At 38.3% G+C, this 22,201-nt stretch overlaps 2 protein-coding genes across 3 annotated transcripts; one reads left to right on the forward strand and one right to left on the reverse strand.

Annotated features, from left to right (window-relative positions):
• LOC18790906 (heptahelical transmembrane protein 2) lies at positions 1,281 to 3,408 on the forward strand. Of its 2 annotated transcripts, none has more exons than XM_020555283.1 (4): positions 1,281 to 1,654; positions 1,735 to 1,827; positions 1,945 to 2,041; positions 2,475 to 3,408. In XM_020555283.1, the coding sequence occupies exons 1-4, from the start codon at positions 1,428 to 1,430 to the stop codon at positions 3,153 to 3,155; spliced, it is 1,098 nt and encodes a 365-aa protein (XP_020410872.1). In that variant the 5' UTR covers positions 1,281 to 1,427; the 3' UTR covers positions 3,156 to 3,408. The 2 variants fall into 2 exon arrangements, with proteins under 2 accessions (XP_020410872.1, XP_020410873.1); XM_020555284.1 differs by having other exon boundaries at positions 1,948 to 2,041.
• LOC18788772 (protein TSS) lies at positions 3,493 to 16,081 on the reverse strand. The gene is made up of 23 exons (XM_007226981.2): positions 15,387 to 16,081; positions 15,095 to 15,156; positions 14,220 to 14,312; positions 13,922 to 13,994; positions 12,772 to 13,095; positions 12,625 to 12,689; positions 12,405 to 12,536; positions 12,275 to 12,316; positions 11,649 to 12,173; positions 11,405 to 11,562; positions 10,717 to 11,221; positions 10,455 to 10,517; positions 10,250 to 10,351; positions 9,534 to 9,854; positions 9,353 to 9,445; positions 9,151 to 9,252; positions 8,957 to 9,061; positions 8,493 to 8,626; positions 7,688 to 7,871; positions 6,931 to 7,062; positions 6,694 to 6,806; positions 6,201 to 6,279; positions 3,493 to 6,097 (listed from the first exon to the last, which is right to left on the reverse strand). The coding sequence occupies exons 1-23, from the start codon at positions 15,454 to 15,456 to the stop codon at positions 4,010 to 4,012; spliced, it is 5,565 nt and encodes a 1,854-aa protein (XP_007227043.1). The 5' UTR covers positions 15,457 to 16,081; the 3' UTR covers positions 3,493 to 4,009.

A 22,201-nucleotide genomic window follows, 5' to 3' on the forward strand; every position in this document is an offset into this window, starting at 1 on the left:
TCTGCACATAATGTTACATGAAGTTTAAAGACTCCCATAGCATAATTTGGAATGCTCTGAGCCACTGCTTTGATAAGGAGAGCCTTCCCTGCTTTTGAAAGTAATTTCTTTTTCCATCCATTAAGCTTCTTTCTCAATCTTTCTTTTATTCCATTAAAACAATCCTTCTTTTTCCTACCAATCACAGTTGGCAATCCCAAATATTTTTCATGAAACTCAACAATTGGGATCGCTAAAATGCTACCAACCTCATTCCTTAATTGCATAGGAGTGCTTGGACTGAAAGCAATCGCAGACTTAGCCAAATTTATTTTTTGCCCTGCTGCCATCTCATAAATCTTAAACACCCTCTTTAGGGTTCTACAGGCCTGTGGTGTTGCTTCAAGAAAGAGTAAGCTGTCATCTGCAAAAAATAAATGAGAAATTGGAGGGGCCCCTTGCAACTTCAATTCCTTTTATGTCACCAGAAAGCTCTGGTTGTTTGAGCAGCGTAGAGAAACTCTCTGCACAGATGAGAAAAAGATGGGGAGATAAGGGATCTCCTTGTCTAATCCCCTTTGTGGAATAATATTACCTTCAACAGCTCCATGCCTTATCAAAGAATATAAAACTGTAGAAATACACTAAAATACCAGCTTGATAAACTCATCAGGGAAACCCAATTTCTCCATCATTTTACAGATGAAATTCCACTCAACTCTATCATACGCTTTTGCCATGTCTAGCTTCAAAGCAAACCTTGGAACTTTTTTTTCCCCTTCTACATTTCGCCATGGTGGTTTTCTTAAAGGATGAACTAAATTAATCTTGCGTCTACCGGATGAGATCTTGCTCAGCAACTCCACTACTAATTAACTTAGGTTAACTCCCATTGCCAACCCCAAAAAACACCCATAAAGCAATAACGTGCAAGAAAGACCGGTGAGCTGATTGGAGAATATTCATACACGTGTCCAAGACTCAAACTGGGCCCACAAGTGGGCCACTGTGCTAGAAAGACCAAAGGGCGTGTTTTATCCTTAAATAAGCGAATATATACCCATCACCTAAATTACGTTTCTCACCTTCCGCCAATTTGAATCTTTGAATGGAATAAATTCCAGATAAGCCAAGAGTCCTGCGAGCAGGAATCCAGTGCCCCCACCTCCATATCTCCATAGCTCGACTTCCTTTGGCTTTCTCAGTTTTCCATCCAATGACTCACCGACACGTGTAAAAAGCAGTCACTGACAATTCAAAATTAAAAAGAAAAAACACGCCGTCGTCGTGGTGTGTATGTATATAAATAAGAAAACAGAGAAACTACAAATTGGAAGGAAACAGAGAAAGAAAGAGACTTGTCTGATCAGTGATCAGGAAATCGGACGGTCCAGATCTGCCGGAAGGTTTGCCGGAGAAAGGAGTTTCCCGGCGAACCGCGAAGAGAGATGTGCAACCACGGGAAGCGAGAGGAGTCGGAGACGAAGACGAAGACGACGAAGCAACAGAAGGTGAAGAGTGTTAAGAAGAAGATGACGTTGATGAAGTTCCAGGACCTTCCGCAGTACATGAAGGACAACGAGTTCATATTGGACTATTACAGGTGCGAGTGGCCATTGAACGACGTCGTCTTCAGCCTCTTCGCCTGGCACAACGAAACCCTCAACATCTGGACGTGAGTGAGATTAATTAACTCCTTAATCTCATTTCTTCAATTAATTTCAGTAATTAATTGATAATCAATTAACGGTGCAGGCATTTGGTGGGGTTCTTGATATTCGTGGGACTAACGGTGATGAGCTTGAGGGACGACACGGAGCTCGGAGGTCTGCTCGGTAATTTATGCAGGTGAAAAGGCTAGGAAAACACTAGGACTTGCTTGCCATTCACGTTTTTCTTAGTGGGTATTTTCGTACTTTCAACTCATCACTGCTAATTTGCTTGGCTTGTGTAATGCTGGAAAAGTAGGGCTTCGGTTTCTGGACCGTTGATGATGATGACCGTTATGAAGATGACGGACCTTAACATCTCCTCTACTCAGAATGTACAATTTCCTCCTCCGGTCAGTTTTACATTTTTCCGAATTTATATTTATATTTTTGTAATTTAAAATTTTGGAGTACCTTCTGTCACGCGGTCACGGAATCAAATAAATAATAGGAGGATGGGTTTTGCTTGTGGGGTCCCACACATTTTGGGCCGAATTAGCTTGGTGGGCCACCTGACCTATTTATAATGGGGCCGGTGGGTCCCGGATACATTCAGTCCTTCACGTGCTTACAGACCCCTTTTCGGGATATTTACTGAAACAAATTTTCTTTTTATACAAGCAATATTTTAGAAGGCTAGGAACGGACGTTAGGATCACCAGTGCGGGGATAAATGCTCGTTATCATTTGAGCTACAAGTCCTTTGTTAATTGATAATCGATAATTATGAATGGATTGTTGCATCCAACAAAAGATTTGCAACTTGATATCTATGTTCGTGTGCAGGATTCACATTTGAGGCAAATTTCACTGGCATCATCAATAATTCATGCAAACAAGGAAAATGGTTATGATGCTATTCCAAGATGGCCTTGGTTTGTGTTCTTAAGTGGGGCTATGGGGTGCTTAGTTTGCAGTTCCCTCTCCCACCTCCTTGCTTGTCACTCCAATCGCTTCAATTTTTTCTTCTGGCGCCTAGACTATGCCGGGATTTCGCTTATGATAGTCTGTTCCTTCTTTGCTCCCATTTACTATTGCTTCTCCTGCAATCCATACTCTCGGTTTTTCTATCTTTCTTCAATATCTGTGCTTGGAATCCTTGCCATCGTTACCCTTCTTTCGCCTAGTCTCTCTGCACCCCGTTTCCGGTCATTCAGGGCTACTCTTTTTCTCTCCATGGGCTTCTCCGGGGTGATTCCGGTAGTTCATGCCCTAGTTCTCCACTGGGGCAATCAACATATATTTGTTGCGCTGGGATATGAGCTTGCTATGGCTATTTTTTATGCTTCAGGAGCTGCATTCTACGTTAGTCGGATACCAGAACGCTGGAAGCCTGGTAAATTTGATCTTGCAGGGCACAGCCATCAGATCTTCCATGTCTTTGTTGTCCTCGGCGCACTTGCACACAGCGCTGCCACACTGGTTGTTATGGATTTTCGCCGGGGATCACCAACCTGTGGATATTAGGCGCATTCCGGTCACACGTTTAGCAGTGTTATCATAGGCATCACACTGGTGAGGGTTTCAATCATTCTGGCACCAGGTTTTTGTATTGTCTTGTTGTTCAGCTTGTGTTGTAAAACTCTGCCTAAAATGAAAAGCTTGTCTTCGTATGTGTACCGAAAATGTTGTATTTGTAGACTTCTATCAGTTACACCATCATTGATTCTACCATATTAAGAACTGGTGATATCATTTCGTATCACCACTAGTTGGTTTCCATGATGTTTGGATTTCAATGGAGTAAAAATTTCAAGTAAATAACCATAAAAAAAAAAAAACATTCATATCAGCAACTAGGCTATGAGATTGAATAAATAAATAAGTCAAAATCGGGAAATCTGAGATATCTCAAAAATATTAATGCAGGGGACAATTTGAACTTTATTGTCTTAGAACTTCTAAGCAATCATCACCCCTGAGAGTGCATGATCTTAAAAACTCACAGCTAAGGTTCTATTCGTTCGTTTTCACTTGACAGCCAACAACAGTTATATCAGAAGAGAAAAAAAGGTAATAATTGAACAAGAAAAGAATACGACCCACCGATGAATTACTCAACAAATACTTCCGCAGTGATGGCATATTTCTTTCGCATGCCAGTCTATCAACTCAATTCTAATATCAAGTTCTCATTTCAAGCTGCAGCAAAGACAACTGTATCAGAAAGTCTTCACACTCTACAGGATTCTAGTTAGTTATACCACAGGCTTCACGGGAAAATTTATTCACTCAAGAGCTGACCACCACAACTCTGTTGTTTCTTCAGCCCCAACCCTAGGCTGTGACCAGTTTGTATATGAAAAGTTCAAGATCCTTCTTCAAATAGCAACCTCAATGACCTCAGCTTCACTGTCACTATAATCTCCCCAGCATTTGCTTGCGTTTTCCTCAACGACTAAATTGCTAGTCTCTTTTGCTACAACCGTATCACAAGGAACTGTATCTGTATCAATAGGATTTTCTTCAATTTCAGGATGAGTCTTTACATTATCTACAGACTGTTCTTCCTCTGGCTCTCCGTCGATTTTATGCTTCTCAGCGCCAACTTCTACTGAATAATTCTCATCATTCTCCTTAGCTTCGCCTTCAATATTTGTTTCAACACCAAGGTCAGCATTTACAACATTCGACGAATCTTCTGAACTAATTGGAGAGGTTGGAAACCCGCTTTGATTCACTGGAATATCATTCGGTGATGCTGGATATCCATTTGGTGATACAGGTATACTATTTGGGGACATGGGATAACCATTTGGGGACACTGGATAGCCATTGGGAACCCATGGTTGTCCAGGTACAAATTCCGCTGCATGTGGGTTCATGATTCTGGGAGGGCTGAAGTGATTCCCATCCCCTGTGTGTTCACCATTTTGGAAGTTATGTTTATTACGTGAAACCCGACTTCCAGATCTGTTATATCCACCAGACAACCGTGGACCATATGGAACCCTTGCTGTTGCTGACTGATGAGGTGATCTACGGACAGGACTAACTGCAAGCATAGGAGGAATATTTACTGGCGGGGGCAAAATCCCTCCATGATCCTTGAAACCTGCAACTGGAACTGAGCCAAAAACTGGAATTAGGGATGGATTGAATGGAGGTGCAGCTGCAGAAAGTTTCTTGGTTGACTCCTTTCCAGATTCTTGTTCATCTAACTTCTCTCCATCAGTTGGCGCTGGCTTAACTACGTCATCATTGGGTATATCATCTGGCTTTCCATCTCCTTCCACCTTTATTTTTGAATTAATAGGATTTTTATCCAGCAACTGAGCTGTGTTTTCAGCTAGAACAGATGAAGGCTCTGAATCAGGGGAACTATGTAGCACTGGTGCTTCCAACCGCCCACTTTCCAGAGTAGTATTTGGACCTTGGGAAGTATCAGAATTCTCAACTTTCAAATTTGCGACTGCTACATTTTCTACTTGGGCATCTTCAGAAACAGTGTTTTTCCATTCTATGATCTCAGCTTCCACTTGTACTCCAATACTAGCATGCTTTAAAACTTCCAGAGATTCCTTCACCGCAGAACTCTGCACTTTTGTTTGTACTACATCAACTGGGATTTTCTCAGAAGCCAAAACCTGTTTCTCTCCTGTGCGTTTCTGATTTTTCTCTTCCTCCACATCTTTCACTGTTGTCACTTCACCCATAGTGACATCTGTAGCAGGTGTCTCCTGTCCCACTTGAGAAGTTTGTACAATAGGGAGACTTCCTTTTGGTAACTTTTCTGCCACTGCTTTCACAATTGTCCCAGGAGGAGCCAACGCAACTTCTTTGTAGGAAAAAAGTTTTCCAGCTGACTGAACACTGATTTGACTTGCCACAGAAGCAGACTTGGCAACTTGATCAATAGAAGCTGGGGTAGCTGGGGCTGACTTTGGGTTTGACAGTCTCTCTGGTCCTCCACTAGCTGATATGCTAGAGTTGTTTGGCTTAAGGTTGAAGCTTGCACTCTTGACATATTTCTTTGAGATAGGAAGAGCAGGTCCAGTAGAAGCAGCAGCCTCATTTGGGCTCGTTTTTGGGGATGTGAAATTATTGGGCTTTCCTCGGTATCTTGATGACTGGGATGCATTTATAAAGTTAGTATTCAATTTTTCGAGGCTTGGCCTCCTTGACACAGTAGATTTGCGACCCACAGGTGAACGGCCTTTAGGAACAGCTTCTTGCCAACCTTCATCAGATGTGTCATCTTCTGCTAGATCATCTTTTGTATCGAATATTATTGATTGATCCAGTAGGTTTGAAGCAGATTTCTCATTCCTAGGTTCTGCAAATTGAGGTTCAGACTGGTTCTCTTTATCACTTGAATTCTCTGCAACAGGATGACTTGGTAACAATATTTCATCCTTCTGGTACTCATCTGAGCCTACCTCCCAGTTTTGTCCTGGTTTTCCTTTGACCTGCATTGTAAAGAGAACTTATCAGGAAACAAAAGAAAAAAAGAAGAAGAAAAAAGGGCAAAAATATGAGACTAAAACCCCAGGCAGGTTAGGAAATTATGACCTTTGCACGAGCTTTCCTTTGGGCCTCCCTTGCTTTCATATCAGAATCTGGTGTTATATAATCCAAAAGGTCTGATACACTGATCAAAGAAAGAAAAATCATATTGCGTGTAAATGTTGATATCGCATGGAATTCAGAGAAAATCCATCAAATTATACCAAATGAATCTTGTACTTGCAACCCTGACCAACTTCTATGGAATTAAGAGACAAGCTATCAAATTATACCAAACAAATCTTGTACACGAAACTCAGATTAACTTGTAATATCCATTTATAGGTATTTGGTTCACAAACAAGAATGACAAAGACATGATTGAAAAACCAAGAGGACAAGTTTTTCACAAGTACAAAGTACAAAAACACAAGAACCCATGAAACAAAATTATGGATTAAGTATGTCCTAATCAGCAATGCACGGACCTCAATACTTAAACCAGAGCGCCAAAGGTGAAAATATTACTTGTAGCATGATTCTGATTTTTTGAAGTTACCTTAAATGACCTTTGCTGGAGATTGAGGCATCTGGCTTTGGAGTACCATTACGTGCAGCTTCTTGCTGCTCCAAAGCCTTGGACTCGAAATACTCAAGCCATGCAGCCGCATCCTAAAATATTTAGTATATAAAAATAAATACGGATCATCACATTATAGTGTGACTGTCTGTGTAAATAAGAAAGGTTCACCAAATTATATGAGATTCAATTAAAAACTATTAAAACTAATATTACCTGTGTGCGCAGATCCTCAGACCCAAGCTTTGCCTGCAGTATCTGTAAGGTAGTTTGTTCATGCTGAACGCTTAATGTGTAAGCTTCCATCAAAGAAAGTGCAATAGCAATGGCATGATAGCTAGCAGCAGTCTGAAGTAAAGAGAAATATGAGTTAAACACCAATTCGTCATAGCGCAAGTTTATAAATACAAACAAATGCGAGCAAGGATACTCATGCGCAAAGTAGAAGCAGAATGGAACAACAATGAATCTCTTGGGTAATGTTTGACCAATTATCAAAGATATCTTGAAGAACTGAGAGAGAGAGAGAGAGAGAGAGAGAGAGAGAGAGAGAGAGAGAGAGAGAGAGAGAGAGATCCAATCCCTCTACTTTCATGCAATTTCATATTTTAGTTTCTCAAATTATTAAGATTGTTCAATGAAGGTTTGAAAGGTTGGAGACAACCAACTTTAGTTTGGTCAATAAAAGCCTCAAAAATAAAATTTAAATCAGATAACAGCATCGAAGTTAGATAAGCACAGTGTCAAATGTATAGAAGATAGTGACACTGGACAATCTATGAATCAGCAGGGAAAAAACAGTTTCTACTCATTGTTTTCCTTGTTAAAGCCATGGTCCAACTCCATTGTTTTCCTACTATCGTGGTCTAACTCCATTATTTCTGTTCATGCAAACATCACAGAACTACCAACATAATTTCATCTTGTGAACATGGGGGAGAGAAGAGAGAGAGAGAGAGAGAGAGAGAGAGACCTGTATGTGATCAGCTCCAAGGAGCCTTTGATTACACTTTAGAGCTTCATGCAGGTACCGAAGAGCGACATGGACATTCCCCAAACCTTCTTCCATCATTGCTACATTAATATAGGTGGCAGCCGTGTTTGGATGAGACGGTCCGCATGTTAGGTGCAAAAGATAGAGTGCACGATTGACGTACCTAGAATAAGTTACAAGAAAACAAATCAGCTATACAACTTTAGTCATTGCCTCATTGGGATTTGCAGCATTCCTCAGAGTTGAAGAAAATAGTTTAGTAAATCAGATTCGACTCAATTTTTATGTGACCTATTGACTAATGCTTTCCCCCACTAAACTTTTTATTTTGTTGTTAACAAGCGGGCCAAAGCCCAAACAAGAAAGAAAAGACCAACACATCACTGCCCTACTCTGGGCCCAACCAAGCTTATCACTCTCCAGATATGTAACCTATTGATTCATGTACCAAATCTCTTCAGGAGAAAGTACTGAAAGAACATTCTCACCACGGGTTTGTATTATTACTTAATATTGCAGTCTAAATTTCAGATATGTAACCCATCTCTACAACCAAATATTGCGGTCTAAATTTCCCTCAATTGTTTTCCTATTTCTTTAACAATATTTATTATTATTAAAGGGAAATTGAAACAGCTGGTCATCAGGTGTCATAACAAGAGTGGAGAGTGTGACTACATAAGTAAAATTATCAAATTAGCACACAAAGCATAAACTCAAGGATGTCCATCATGATTTAATCATATAAGAATCCGCATGTCAACTGCAAAAGATAAAAGCATACTTCAGGGCCAACTCTGTATGTTGAAGTCGATAATAGAAAACAGCTAAATCCCCATAACTTTTCATGGTATCAGGATGATCAAGTCCAAGCTCCCTCTCGTTGATATCCAGTGCTTTTTGCTGATAGATGGTCGCCTGGGTATAGTAAACAAGAACAGTATTTTAAAATGACTAGCAAAAATTATACGTCAAACATAAATTCTATTGACAAATTTTGACTACCAAGTTAATTTAAATGGCATCCAATGATGTAGTATGTAAAACTGATGGTACTACACTGCATAAAATGTTATTGTCTCATAATGTACTTGAAATATTTTAAAATTCAAAATTGAGTTGTGTTTTGTCATCCATGAGTTTATTTTAGTAGTCTGCCTTTTCTTGGTGGCACTTCCCAATTCTTGGTGCGGTGGCCATCAAGAAAAAGAAACTTTTTAACATTTGAAAGCATATTAAAGCACATACCTGGTTAAAATCTCCAGTGTGGTACAACACTACAGCAAGAAGACTATATGCTCCTGCTGTCATTCGATGATAAGGCCCACATACCGATACAAGTTTTGAGAGTGCCTTCAGGAACCGATATTAAAGTTTGGATCGTTTAGTGGCTATTGGAAAAATCATGACATTATTTCAAAAGAAGGTAAGTGGCTCCATACCTTAGTGCCAAAATTAACAGCATCCTCCAGTTTACCCTTATCCAGGGAAGTCTTGGATGATTCCAACAGTGTACGCCCATCAGCAGATGAGCATGCAACATGCTGTACAAAGAAACATTAGATTCATGGAAACTGAAAAAATCCTGAAGGAATCTGATGTCCAGTTTTTTAATTTCTAGAGTGAAGGTATATATGTATTTACCTTATACACAGGGACCATGCTTACTATATCAGATTTCCGAAAAGGAGATAAAGTGTCCATATCATAGTCCCTAGGAACAAGCTCAAGTCCAACCTGATGAAGGATGATTGTGTTTTAAAAATTGAAAAGGCAGTGTATTTAGTTTAGAGTAAGATATCGGATAGAGGTAAACTCATATTACCTTGTGGGACAATCCACGAAGAATGGCATACTTCCTTAGATCCTTAACAGTTTCATGTTTCCATTGCCACCCAAACCTCTTCAAAAGGAATGTTTCCACCCACTTCCATTTTAATGTATCATCATAAGTAATGTCTGCATCCCCATTTTCAGTCGATGGTGTTCCTAGCAATATGTTTAAACATGCTGCTATAGATGCAGCCAAGTCTGCAACATTATCAACCGCTGCTACAACAGCTTGCAGAATGTGTTTGTAGGCTCGCACAACCATCTCATGGATACAGAGTGATTGTACATGAGGGAGCTTATCTGCAAGTTCAACCTAACATAACAAAAGGATAGTAGGAAATTACGAAATATTCCAAAACCAGCTATACCTTTTGCATAGCGTAATATGTCAAAATTATACAAGTAGAATAAGAGTGCCCATGGTGAATAATATTTACAACTTAAAATGAAAAGCAAAAGAAAAAAAAAAGGTGAAACAGGTAATTACATTCCATTTGCTAAAGTGAGACAAGTTACACACTATCTGATCTAGGATGAAAATCAGCAATTACATTCCATTTGACTATTACTGTCATCTAATATATCCACCATTTTTATAATCAAAGATTAAGAAGGATAATATTATTTTAGGGCCAAATATTTACAAACTATTAAAGTCAAGTAAAACCAATCAGACATGTACAAAATCATTGTGAAGAAAGAAATTACCACGCGTCCTAGGGAATTCATTTGCAAACCCCTGGTATGCATAAAATCTGTCAATGTCCTTCCATCAACTGGTGAAAGTTCCAGGGAGCCAAAATCTGCCACCTAGTACAATCACAGAAGATACTAAGACCAAAATATCTTAAGCAAAACAAAAGAAAAGTGGGTCGAAGGAGAGGGTGAGAACAACTACAGTTCAGAAACTGACCAGTTTTGGAAGGGCAGTGTCCGCATAATATTTATGTGCCATTTCAATCAACTCATCAGGTAACTGCCAACACGAGCATTGTTTATCAAATATGAAACATGAAGACTACATATGTCAGGCAACGAAAATTTTAAAATGCATGAACGAAAGATGGCTCTCTGTACTGAGAAACTTAATATGTGATGATATGACCTAGCTACCCGAGTCCAAACAATTACATAAGTCAAATTTGAGAGTCAATCAGGGAAAGTAGCTGGTAAACCTGAAGGTGAAGGCCAGTATCTGATTCCTTGAGGCGCAAATATGATGCATCAGGAAGCAGCTTTCTCCAAATAATTTCCTTTTCTGCATCTCTCTTTTCTAATTCCTCCTGACTAGTGGTGTCAATTTTGTTGGTCCCAATCAATTCCTTCCCCTGTTCAGTTTTGCTGCTTCTGACATCCATTTTCTTCTTTATTTCCTTAAGTAGTCCACCTTGCTTTCCAAGACCCTTAACAGCTGGCTCAGTCTTAGCTTCTTCAGTTTTCTTAGACTCAGTTTTCCCAGAACCCTGATTTTGCAAATGCTGCACCCAACATGCTCCTAGCTCCCATCTGATAGACTTTGTATGATTAGTGGGTCCTCCCTGCAACCTTAACAAACTTTCTTCGAGTACTTTCTTTACTAAAGACCTAGAAGAACGCAAATTTTCAAAATCTGTACTCTGGGTTCGTGGAACCGTATTTGATGACTGAGGCGGGGATGACTGTTGCAATAGCAGTCTCAGGCTGCAATTAAAATTTTGAAGGAAAGAGATCTGTTAGTATCTTGTGGTTCAGTTGTGCACAAAGAAATGTTGGCCCAAATTATAACATCTTAAGAGTCTGGCAATAACTTATCAAAGACATTCCCCCATCCCCCTCAAAAAAAAAAAAAAAAATCAAAATCAAAATCAAAATATAAGACATTACCTATTAACATTCAATGCATTGGCACCTCCTTCAGGCTGGTCCTCGATTTCAATGTCCTTAGGAACATGTTTCCCCTCCCAATTCACCTCATTTGAAACCTTCACAACAGCCGTAAACCCACAATGTCTGACAACTACAACACCTAGAGTAGCAGTATCCTACAAAACCAAAAGTTGTTTTCATATGTTGACTATTCCTGCGTCACCAAATTATAGGACTATAAAGCAACTAGGAATATACTCACATGAACGGTTGCACTCTCGTCAGCTGTTATGCCTTTGAGTAGGTTTCTCTGAGTAACTTCTTCTTGCGACAATCCAAGAACTTGGCTGCCATCATTTTTGCAGTCCACCTTTATACTTGCATCAGGTATATCTCTAGTCACCTTAATGATTAAATCTCCAACTCTTTCCTCATGAAGAATAGAAAGAGTGGGATCGTTTAAGGAGCGTTGATTACTCTCAACTAGACGCTTAACTGCTGCTACAGCTTTAAGAACTGAGACGTCGACAAATAAACTGTGAAGCAAAAAGGCCTTTCGGTCTCGAATTTGCCTCTCTTCTGCCGTTGAGCAAGGCATTGCTTTCAGAATGGCAAACTCTTTTGCCCATGGCCTGTAATCATGTTTACCATTTCTTCCCTGGCCACCCCCATTTCCTCCCCAGTTTTCATCTTCCAGAGGAAGTGGTGGGAAAACAGATGGGTTATCAGCAACAACTGGAGGGACAACCCATGTATTTGCCCGAAAACCGTAAGGAAGGTTTCCAAACTGAAATCAATTAGAAAATGGTTTGGTAAAATTGTCTAGTCTGATTCGTATTTAAGTTTGACTATATGTGTGTATATATATTGTGAAAATTAAACACCTACTTTATTGTGCTCAGTGAAAGCCTTCATAACAGCATTGTATGCCTGCATCCAGAAAGCAAGCAAGATTTTAATAACAGAAGCAAAAAACCAGAAAAAGGGAAAAGAAGAAAACAAATTGTTTGGAACTTACAGCATCAAATGGCCTGCTAGTCTGCTGAAGAAGAGCAACCAAAGAGTGAGTGATAAGACCGCGCTTTCCAGCAGGGTAAAACCCTTTTCTGGAAGCAACGATTGTCGTCGGCTTCCCACTACAAACCCGAACCTGCACAAATACACACCATTTACATCAATTTAAGCAACAATTGAATTTATATACATTTATAAATAATCAATATTTTTGGCTCACGTACGTCAATTTGAAACAAGTCGTCTTCTTTCTTATCCTCCAGGAACGGACGAGTAGATCTTCTAATGTCTGCAACACCACCCCAATTGAATCCACCATCAATACACAAGCACCAAATTCAATGCAGAAACTACAAAGAGAGAGAATGTACAGTGGAGCGGAGGCGTGAGGTGAGACAAGGAGAAGAAGTCGTAGAACTGGCCGAGCTTCGGAGGAGGATACATGGATACAGCCGGGTCAGCTCCGGCGATCGGAACGGGACCCGAAACTTTGGTCTTCGGATCGGCATTGGGCTCGTCGACGTTTGGGGGCTGCGGTGCCTCGCTCTCTTCTAAACCGGATTCTTTGGAGTTAGACCGGCCGGAGCCGGGGGTTTTGGGTGAAGAAGCGGATGACGTGCCAAACGACGTTGTGCAGGCGACGATGTCCACCAGTCGCCGGATGTGCACCACTGCTTGCTGTTCCGTGTAGTCATCTGCCGGTACCCGGTGCCAGCAAATTAACAAAATTAAAAATTAATGAAAAAGGAAGGGAAAAAGTTACTTTGGTCCCTATAGTTTGCTGGTTTTTCTTCTTTAGTCCCTTTAGTTTTAATTTGATCAGTTTAAGCCTACAGTTTGATTCTATAACAATTCAAAGACACTTCCAAATTTCCATCCAAAATACCCCTCTATGTACGAGACACATGTTTATTCCATCAAGGAATTTGACGGAAATTTAGATGTCTCTTTAAATTGCAATACAATCAAACTGTATGAGTCAAATTACCATAATTAAAACCACATGGACGAAAGTGAAAATTTTATCAAATTACGAAAAGTGACATTTTGCCACACACACAAAAAAAGGTAAAAAGTCAATTTTGTGCCTATAGTTTGCTAGAATTTTCACTTTTGTCCATGTTGTTATTTATTTTTTATACAATTGATATTCACATGTCCAAAGTGCGGAGCACATTCGCTATAACTAACTTGGCTAAGCCCTGCAAATTAACCATATAGTTTGACTCTCTCATAATTCAAGAACACGTCCAAACTTCCATCCATTTTTGCAACAAAATATATATGCGCCGCTGACATGAATGGGTTATTTTGGACCCAATTGGAAGGAGTTTGATGAAACTTGTAGCGTATCCTTGAATTATAAGAGATTTAAAATCACACAGATAAAATTCATAAATTAAAAATACGAAATCAAAATAATAAAAAATGCAAACTACATGGACTAAAAATGAAAGGTATGATACGGTACAGCGAGTGTAGGGTTAGGAGAATTGGGTGCGGTTACATCGGACCATTTACCTTCGATGATGTTGAGGTGGCAGGGTTTGAGCGAGAGGATGTCCACGGAATCTTTGAGTCTAGGTCCCCGCACCTGATTAGGATCCCATCAAAATCAAATGTCAATTGAAGAAACGAGGACCACACGATGCAGAGATGGTTTTAGTTAGGTACTACTATGATCAAAATACATGAGAGGCATGAAAGAGGTGGGCTGGTATTAAATGATGACGCTGCGATGCTCCTCCTAAAATCTCACCAATCACAAATCACAAATCACATGGTGGGGCCCAGTGGCGCCCAGAGGGGAAAGGGTTACCTCGTGCGATAAGGAGAAGTTGGTCAAATGACATGTCTCTACGTTCACTGCCAGCAGCTTTCTCACATCTAGGATCCTGTCCGTAGAGATACCCTATATAGCAAGAGAAGTTCTCATTCACCATTACGATTACTATTATTAAATTAAGAGCAATATGAATCTGAATCGCACATTTTAATTAATAAATTAAATTCAGTCTCATAACATAAACATACATGAAATAATATATTTATCATCAAATGAGTTATTGTGATTAAAATTAACAAATTCAAATTTGAAAGTAATGTTTTCTATTTTCAAACTCGAGTGTTAATCTTAAATGCACATTTTGATCGTATAAAATGATTCATATTCTAAATTCAATTTCATTAGATTTTTTTTATTTATTCAAGCGATATTAAGAAAGAGATGAATCAAAACTAAAACCTCGGGTTCTACAAGCCCCTTGCATCTCGTTATCTCATTCTCATTAGAGAATATTTGTCATTAGTTCGATTACTAGAATAACAAATTAAAAAAAAAAAATTACAAGCAAGTTGATGCATTATATTAGATGAGTATTGCGGGTATATATGATTATATTAGCAGCAACCACAATGTCGTTGCTACTTATGCAATATCTCTTGACTAATTTTGATCCGAATCAGATATGTGGAAGAATATGGAAAATGAATTTCATTGCTACTACTCATGTCTTTGAGAGAGAGAGAGAGAGAGAGAGAGAGAGAGAGAGAGAGAGAGAGAGAGAGAGAGAGAGAGAGAGAGATTTTGGAATTGTACCATGCATGTATGGAAAAAAACAACCGCATACGATGAGATTATATGCAAATTTAACTGAGTTTTTTTCCTTCTGAAAAAACCAAATTCATTCATACCTTGAGGGTGACTTGCGAGTCCTCTGGTGTTTCAATGCTAATCTCGATTACGGTAGGCAAAACTGCAATTAGTAATGGGAGTTAAATATTTAATTAACACAAACGGAAAATTAAAAAATTAAACAACATGAAATTGTAATGTCCATGGCCAGCTGATTTCAGCTGAATTTTACACCAGAGATAATTAAAGACAGGAGGTGATAATGTTACACCAAAAACAAACAAGCAAACAAAACAAGTTACACACAGGAGAGTGATAACATGAAGAAGAAGAAGAAGAAGGAAAAAAAACCTTTCTCTTCCTTTTTCTTCTTGTCCCCCTTGGCTTTATGTGGCTTCGCCTTCCCAGTCTTGGGAGCCATTGTGCACCAAAACTATCAGGCTGTTTTTAAAGGCTCAACGATAATAACTATGACTTCAAAATTGAATGTATCGAATGAAAACTTCACAAAATCCGTCCACCACCACCACTCAACTCAGTTACTTACACACTAACAAGTAGGGTAACCAGAAATATATATAGCTCCAGCATCATCAGCTGAAATTCAAGCTAAGAACCAACTTGCAAAGGTAATATTAATCTGCTAAGCAGAGAAATTGAAATGTCAATAGCTAGCTGTAGTTGAAGCTTAATTATATGTTCTTCCCATCTCTTTTTTTCTTTTTTGGTTGAAGAAGAAATGAAGGGTTGCTGGAAAATTAGAGTGGGGGATTTGAAGGGTTGCTAAGAAGGTGCCTATCACATGGCAGAATGGGAGGGAATTGAGGTTGATGAAATGAAGTGGGATATTTCCTAGCATAAGTGATTTAGAGCTGGGGACAGATGAGAAGAAGGGTTAAGATTATATAAAAGAGAGGGGGAGAGAGAGAGAGTGGAGATATTAGTGACAAAGAGAGAGAGAGAGAGATAGAGAGAGGAGGGAGAGAGAGGGAGAGTTGGATAGGATAAGGTAAGCCACGTAGTGCCTTCTACACACGTACACACACACAGAGAATGTAAGGCTAGCGATTTCGGGCCTCTCATTTATCTCCTCTACCCCATTTACAAATTACACCTCATCACCTCTCTTTGTTTCTCTCTCTGTCCATCTTCCCTTGATTTCCTGAAGAAGCAGCAGATTCAAAGGCCAAACTTTTCCTGAGTTGGACCCTATTGGATTAAAATTTCTGACTAATACTTGCAAGTCAGAAGTAAATGGATTTTACTGTCAAGTAAGAAATCTTCTATGTTTGGATGAGGAAATTTAAAAGTACTAAATAAGGAATTCATAAATGATAAAAATTAATGTTCTAAAATTTGTAAAGTTTTTGGTTTGGTTAATAGGTTTAAATACAGAATTTAGCCCATGTTTGGTTCATAGAAAATGAGGCTTGGGGATGGGAAATCAATTGTTTTCCCATGTTTGGTAAGTCGAAGTATGGGAAATGGTTGCATGACACATGGAAAAGTAGGTGGGAAGGTGAAGGCCTCCCAACTTGGGTTTTGTTTTTCCTCCTCATTGGAAAGTTTGGAAAAATAAACCAACATTAAATACATATTTTTCATGACCATTTTGTTATGAATCTTCCATTTCGCATTAAATGCATTCTTTTTTTAATTTAATTTAATATGAATATAATTGGAAAATTATACAAACTTTGTTTTCCATTCCTATTCAAAACAAACATAGGAAAGGAAATAAAGTGATATCTACCGGTTACTTTCCTAGCATTATCAAATGTGAGAAATGAATCTTCCATTTCGCATTCCTTGGGAAATGACATGGGAAGTGATTTCCCCTCAAATTCATTTCGTAAACCAAATGGGGCCTTAACTTTTATTTTCTTGTCATAGTGGTAGTGCCATCATATGTGAAATTTGTGGTGGGGTTGCTAATAGTAGGGTGGTGGCAAGGTGGGGTTGTCGGTTATAGTACGAATGGTAATGGGGTGAGGGAGGAAATGGTGGTGGTGATGGCCATGGACAAGTGGTGGTAGTACAGGTGGTGGTGGCGATGGTGTTGATGGCCACGGAAAAGTGGTGATAATAGAGGTGGTGGTGGTGGTGACGTGGTGGAGGCGGCAGCGGTGGTGATGGCCATATCAAGATGATTTATAGGGGTGATGGGTGAGGGTGGTAATAGCGGTGATGTGGTTATGGTGGCGGTGGCGGTGGCGGTGATGGTGGGTTGGGGGAGATGACCATGGTAAGGTGGTGGTGATGGTGGTGGTGGAGATGGTGGCAATAGCGGGGATGATGGTAGTGTCATTTCTAGGGCAGTGTGGTGGTAGTAGAAGTGGTGGTGGTGACATCATACATGGTTGTTTTTCTTTTTTAAAATTCTCTCTTTTGGGATTGTAAAAATTACAACTATTTAGATAGAATTTAAAGCTTTAATTTATGACCTCCAAATTCTATCTAAAGATGTTAGATTCACGAGACCTTTCCATTATGATGTATCTCATCCTAAAATGTTCCTAGTCATAGGATCACCAATTTGACAATGGTGATCCACAAAGACTAATACACACTATGTGTGCTCAATTAAGGGGATTCTCAAGTCATTCATGTAGAGACAGTGAGACAAGTGTGTAGGTGCTCAATGGAAATAGAGTTCACTGAACACGCTCGACTAAGAATTCTTGTATGGTAGTTTTAGTTACAAGTGTCAAACAACTAATTCTAAGTTGCGATAATGCAAATTAGTTCTCAGACTTGAGATATCACAGTTATCTTGTGGACAAATCATTTATCTTTGAGAACACTATATAATTGTATTGAAAGATATGGCTTCAAGGCAATCATTGGAATATTCGATAAGCTCACAGAGGCACGTGAATGTAGAACAAAGAATCTGTACTCTTAGTAAAGAGATAGAATACTTTAAAGATATGATTTGTGTTGACCAAAGTAACGGATAGATTTGTGAAAGTAAGTTTGCAAACTCATCCATATGAATCATATTACCTAGTAATGTCACATTAGGGATTTGAAACAAGTTAACCATATCCTAATAATGTGACATACAGTATTGTCTTAGAGAAAGACATGATTGCATTGCAATTACAACTGAATAGGTTTTCCAATGAATTGTATTTAGATTGGGTAGGGAAGCCCTGTAAGGTTAATTACAATTAATTTATTATTTAATAGGGAAATTTGAATGGTGAGATTCAATTCATGCTCGGTTTAGGAGGAATCTGACTTACCCACCACCTCGCTAGTTAGAACCTAAAAGATCACACACCACAAAAGAATGGATTGAGAAATAAAAGGGAGAGATTTTACACCTTGGTCAAAGTCAAAGTCAAAGGTCAATTGTTGACCCGACACTTGACATAGTTAACAAGGATTGACCAGGATCAATACTTGTAAGACAAATTAATGACTTAATTAATTAGGTCATTAAACTAATTAGAATAGTTTAATTAAACAATTAAAGTTATAGAACTTAGTTAGGTCCCACATGACTTAAAGAATTAAGAAAAGACCCATAGGATTTTAGACTTGTGTGACACATTAAAGGTCAAATGTATTGGACCCAAGAGGCCCAAAATTAGGCAACTAAGGGGAGGGTGCAGCACACATGTGAATTTAGCTATACATGTGTCACAATATGGGTCTCTATATATGATGTCATAACACAATTTCATTTTAGAGTTTTCAAGTAGGAAATTTGGAAGAGAGGAAACCCTAAAATGAAATTGTGTTATGACACCACTGGTCCAAGTTGACCCATATTGGGTTTCCTCTATCTCAATCATCATTAGCCAACTTGGAAAGCAAGGGCTAGCACTCATGTGCTCTCCCAAGTTTCCTTTCTCTCATCTAAATCCTTCTTGGTGAAGAGCTTTGGTGAGGTATATCCCTTTGTACCTATTGGAAAGTCATAATAGAGGAACAAGAAATAAGAGAAGCACTCTACATGAACACCTTCTTAGGGTTTAAGATTTGCTCCAAGAGTAACTACATCTCTAATTCCTCTCTTTATAATTGATTTAGAAAGTCTTTGGTGTAACATTTCATAAGCCTAGAAAGATGCTTGGGTTCAATAAGATTTGTATGAGTTTCTAGTTTAAATTTTATTTCTTTTTATATGTATTTAGTTGAAATGCATACTAGGTAACTTGTTACCCTATATGTGATTTTAGAAATTGCCTAGACCAAGTTTTCCCTTCTTAATGCTCGGACGATATGATTAAACAAATTTCTTATTAGAATAGTTAGAAAATATGTTGTAGTCATACTAATACATCTCGTATGGAAACGAGATAATCTCATTAGTGGCTTTACATGAATTATCCATGCTCTTATAATGAAATTAAGAGCATTAAAATAGAGAATGACTGGATTACATTGTAATTTCAATTGAGTAGGTTTTTTTACTTATTATACTTAGCTTGGGTAGCCTATACTGCTAGGTGTCACTCAAGGCTTGTAGAATTCCTAAGGATCAATCATAATGATCTTTATTAAGGATAAATTATAACCTAATGGATCGGACACCGTTAAACTTGATTTTTGGAAAAGACATAAGGATAAATTAAGGAAACTAATTAAGCTTAGGGCCAGTTTGGCATTGTTGTGCTGTGAAAATAATCGTTGTTAGATTTGCTGTGAGAGAAATTAGTTGTGAGAGAAAGCTGTTTGGCGTTTGGTAAACTTTTTGTTAAATGTGTTGTTGGTACTAATTCCCGTATAATCAAAAAAATAATTCTTGCATAATCCCTAAACCTCGCGTCTTTTCGAAACTGATTCCCGCATAATCAAAAAATGAAAGCACCTCATTAGCTGCTTTCCCTTATAGCTTTCTCTCACAGCAATTTTTAATAATAAGTGATTTTTTTCATAGTTTACCAAACGGGCTGGGCTTCCCAAATTTTTTTTAAAATCATTTATCACCCTAAATAAACAATGCCAAACGGGCACTTAGTTAATTAGTTAAGTCAAAATTAATTAAGGAATTAATTTAACAAACAAGAGATGTCACAATGGGCCTTAAAATTGAATTTTAAATTCTAGGCCCATTGGACTCATTACATAAGTTGTGTGACAACTTAAAGTGGCTTGGGCCCAAGAGGCCCACCATGGGTAGATGGCATGGGAAGGAGTTGCCTCACCCACTCCCTTATTTTTGAGTTTCATATTTAAAGAAGCTCATGCCTTTTTAGGTTTTTGTGTGCATTTGGATGATAGATTGAGAGTATAGGCTTTGTTCTTTGCTCTCCCATCCTTCCTAGCAAAATCTAGTCCATTTGGTGAGAGATTGCTAGCACCATATTCTCACCAAGGCACATTATCTTCTTCCGAACACCTTGTTCGTGACGAGACTTAAATGTCACTTTCTTTAGTGACTTAGCCATTCAAGGTGGAGGTTTTAAGAGCAATTCAAGCTTCAAAAACCTTGGTGGAACACTTGGATATGATTGAAAGCATGTTCCAAGCATTACCCAGCCCTAATTGTAGCCTATGAAACTTATGCAAGCCCCACGCATGTTTTTTTGCAATCCTTTATCGCCTCATCTAACCATTGCTAACATTATCGTTGATCCAACGGTTGCCATTAGAACCTCATTAAATACTATTTGTTTAATACTAATGGTAACAAACGACTGGTTTTAAATGTTTTGCGTTTTCTTTTTTTAACAACAATGATAATTTTTTTCAAAGTAACCAACAACTAATTTTTTGAATACATGCGATAATTTAAACTACAAAAGGAGGGAGGTTTCTCACACACATTACAAAGGTGCCATGGAGGTTTAAGCTTGAGACTATTAGTCTACAAGTCAAGGTCTTTTTTCACTACACTACTAAATTTTCGAGGTGTGGCACACCTCGAAGGTTGGTAGCCATGGTCTGCCAACTATAGATCTCTCTCTCTCTCTCTCTCTCTCTCTCTCTCTCTCTCTCTCTCTCTCTCTCTCTCTCTCTCTCTCTCTCTCTCTCTCTCTCTCTCTCTCTCTCTCAGCCTATCAATTTTCATGAAAGAGAAAAGTTGTAATGGAAAAAGATTTTAACGAACTATGCTTCAAAATTTGAATGAAAGTCAAAATTTATAAATTCACATACATCAATTCCCTTGTTTAGATTCATAAACAAAGATACTTAGAAATTTTACGTGAAAAAAACTTTATAATTTGGAAGTTATAAATTCCAATTTTAAATTTTATCGAAGTAGTTGTGATTTTAAAAATGGGTTATATACCTTTTTGGTCACTAGGTTTTACATGAAATTTCAATTTGGTCATTGGGAAACAAATTTTGTCAAATTGGTCACTGTATTATCAAAAGTTTACAATTTATAAACTTGGAGTTAGTTTCCGTTGAGTTGTTGGGCCAAATACCTTTTTCCACTGGATTTTGCACGAAAATTCAATTTGATCACTAAAAAAAATTAGCCAAAAACCATGAAAATGCGAAACTTTATTTTTTGGTCAAATCTATGTATTGACATAATCATGGATTTGAATTTTTGTGAATGTTGGAATATGATAATGCTTGGGATTATGATATGAGCTTTTTTGAAAAGATCTATTTGCATTTTTGTGAAACTATTATTGAGATATGAACATATTTTTGTCATGATATGATTCCTTTTTTTAGCCTTAATTAATACTACACGAACCATAAATTTTTAGCTTACGAGCAGTGTGTGCTAGAGCATAGCATTTGAGCTCAAAAATTATCAGTGATCAAATTGAAATTTTGTGTAATGGCAAGTCTATAAATTGTAAACTTTGGTTAATACAATGACCAATTTGGCTAAATTTTTCAAATTGAAATTTCATGGAAAACCCAATGACCAAAAAAGTATTTAACCCTTTAAAAATTAAAAGATAGTGATAGTTTGAATGAAAAGAACATCACGACTACCAACTCTACTACAACCACCTTCACCTTGCCACGACTATCACCAAAGTCGTTCCCGCCGCCATCACCTTACTATTAGCAGCTCCACCAACAGGATCACACATGATAACACACCCATTGCCGCCACCACTATCACCACCACCACCATTAACACATCTACCGAAACTACTACTCATTTATAGATTGATGCTTAAAGAAATAAATATTAAGCTGTATGTTTAAATCCATCATGTTTTTAGATTTGTCCAATAAAA

The sequence above is a fragment of the Prunus persica genome, chromosome G1 (assembly GCF_000346465.2).
Source record: "Prunus persica cultivar Lovell chromosome G1, Prunus_persica_NCBIv2, whole genome shotgun sequence".
NCBI lineage: Eukaryota > Viridiplantae > Streptophyta > Magnoliopsida > Rosales > Rosaceae > Prunus > Prunus persica.

What these genes read in the sequence shown, in the direction of transcription:
- LOC18790906 (XM_020555283.1), top strand. Translation starts at nt 1,428, where the DNA reads ATGTGCAACCACGGGAAGCGAGAGGAGTCGGAGACGAAGACGAAGACG. An exon ending in GAAACCCTCAACATCTGGAC is followed by an intron (nt 1,655 to 1,734) that starts GTGAGTGAGATT and finishes TTAACGGTGCAG; the next exon opens with GCATTTGGTGGGGTTCTTGA. An exon ending in ATGTACAATTTCCTCCTCCG is followed by an intron (nt 2,042 to 2,474) that starts GTCAGTTTTACA and finishes GTTCGTGTGCAG; the next exon opens with GATTCACATTTGAGGCAAAT.
- LOC18788772 (XM_007226981.2), bottom strand. Translation starts at nt 15,456, where the DNA reads ATGGCTCCCAAGACTGGGAAGGCGAAGCCACATAAAGCCAAGGGGGAC. An exon ending in GAAGAAAAAGGAAGAGAAAG is followed by an intron (nt 15,157 to 15,386) that starts GTTTTTTTTCCT and finishes TACTAATTGCAG; the next exon opens with TTTTGCCTACCGTAATCGAG. An exon ending in TGAATTCCCTAGGACGCGTG is followed by an intron (nt 9,855 to 10,249) that starts GTAATTTCTTTC and finishes TTGTTATGTTAG; the next exon opens with GTTGAACTTGCAGATAAGCT.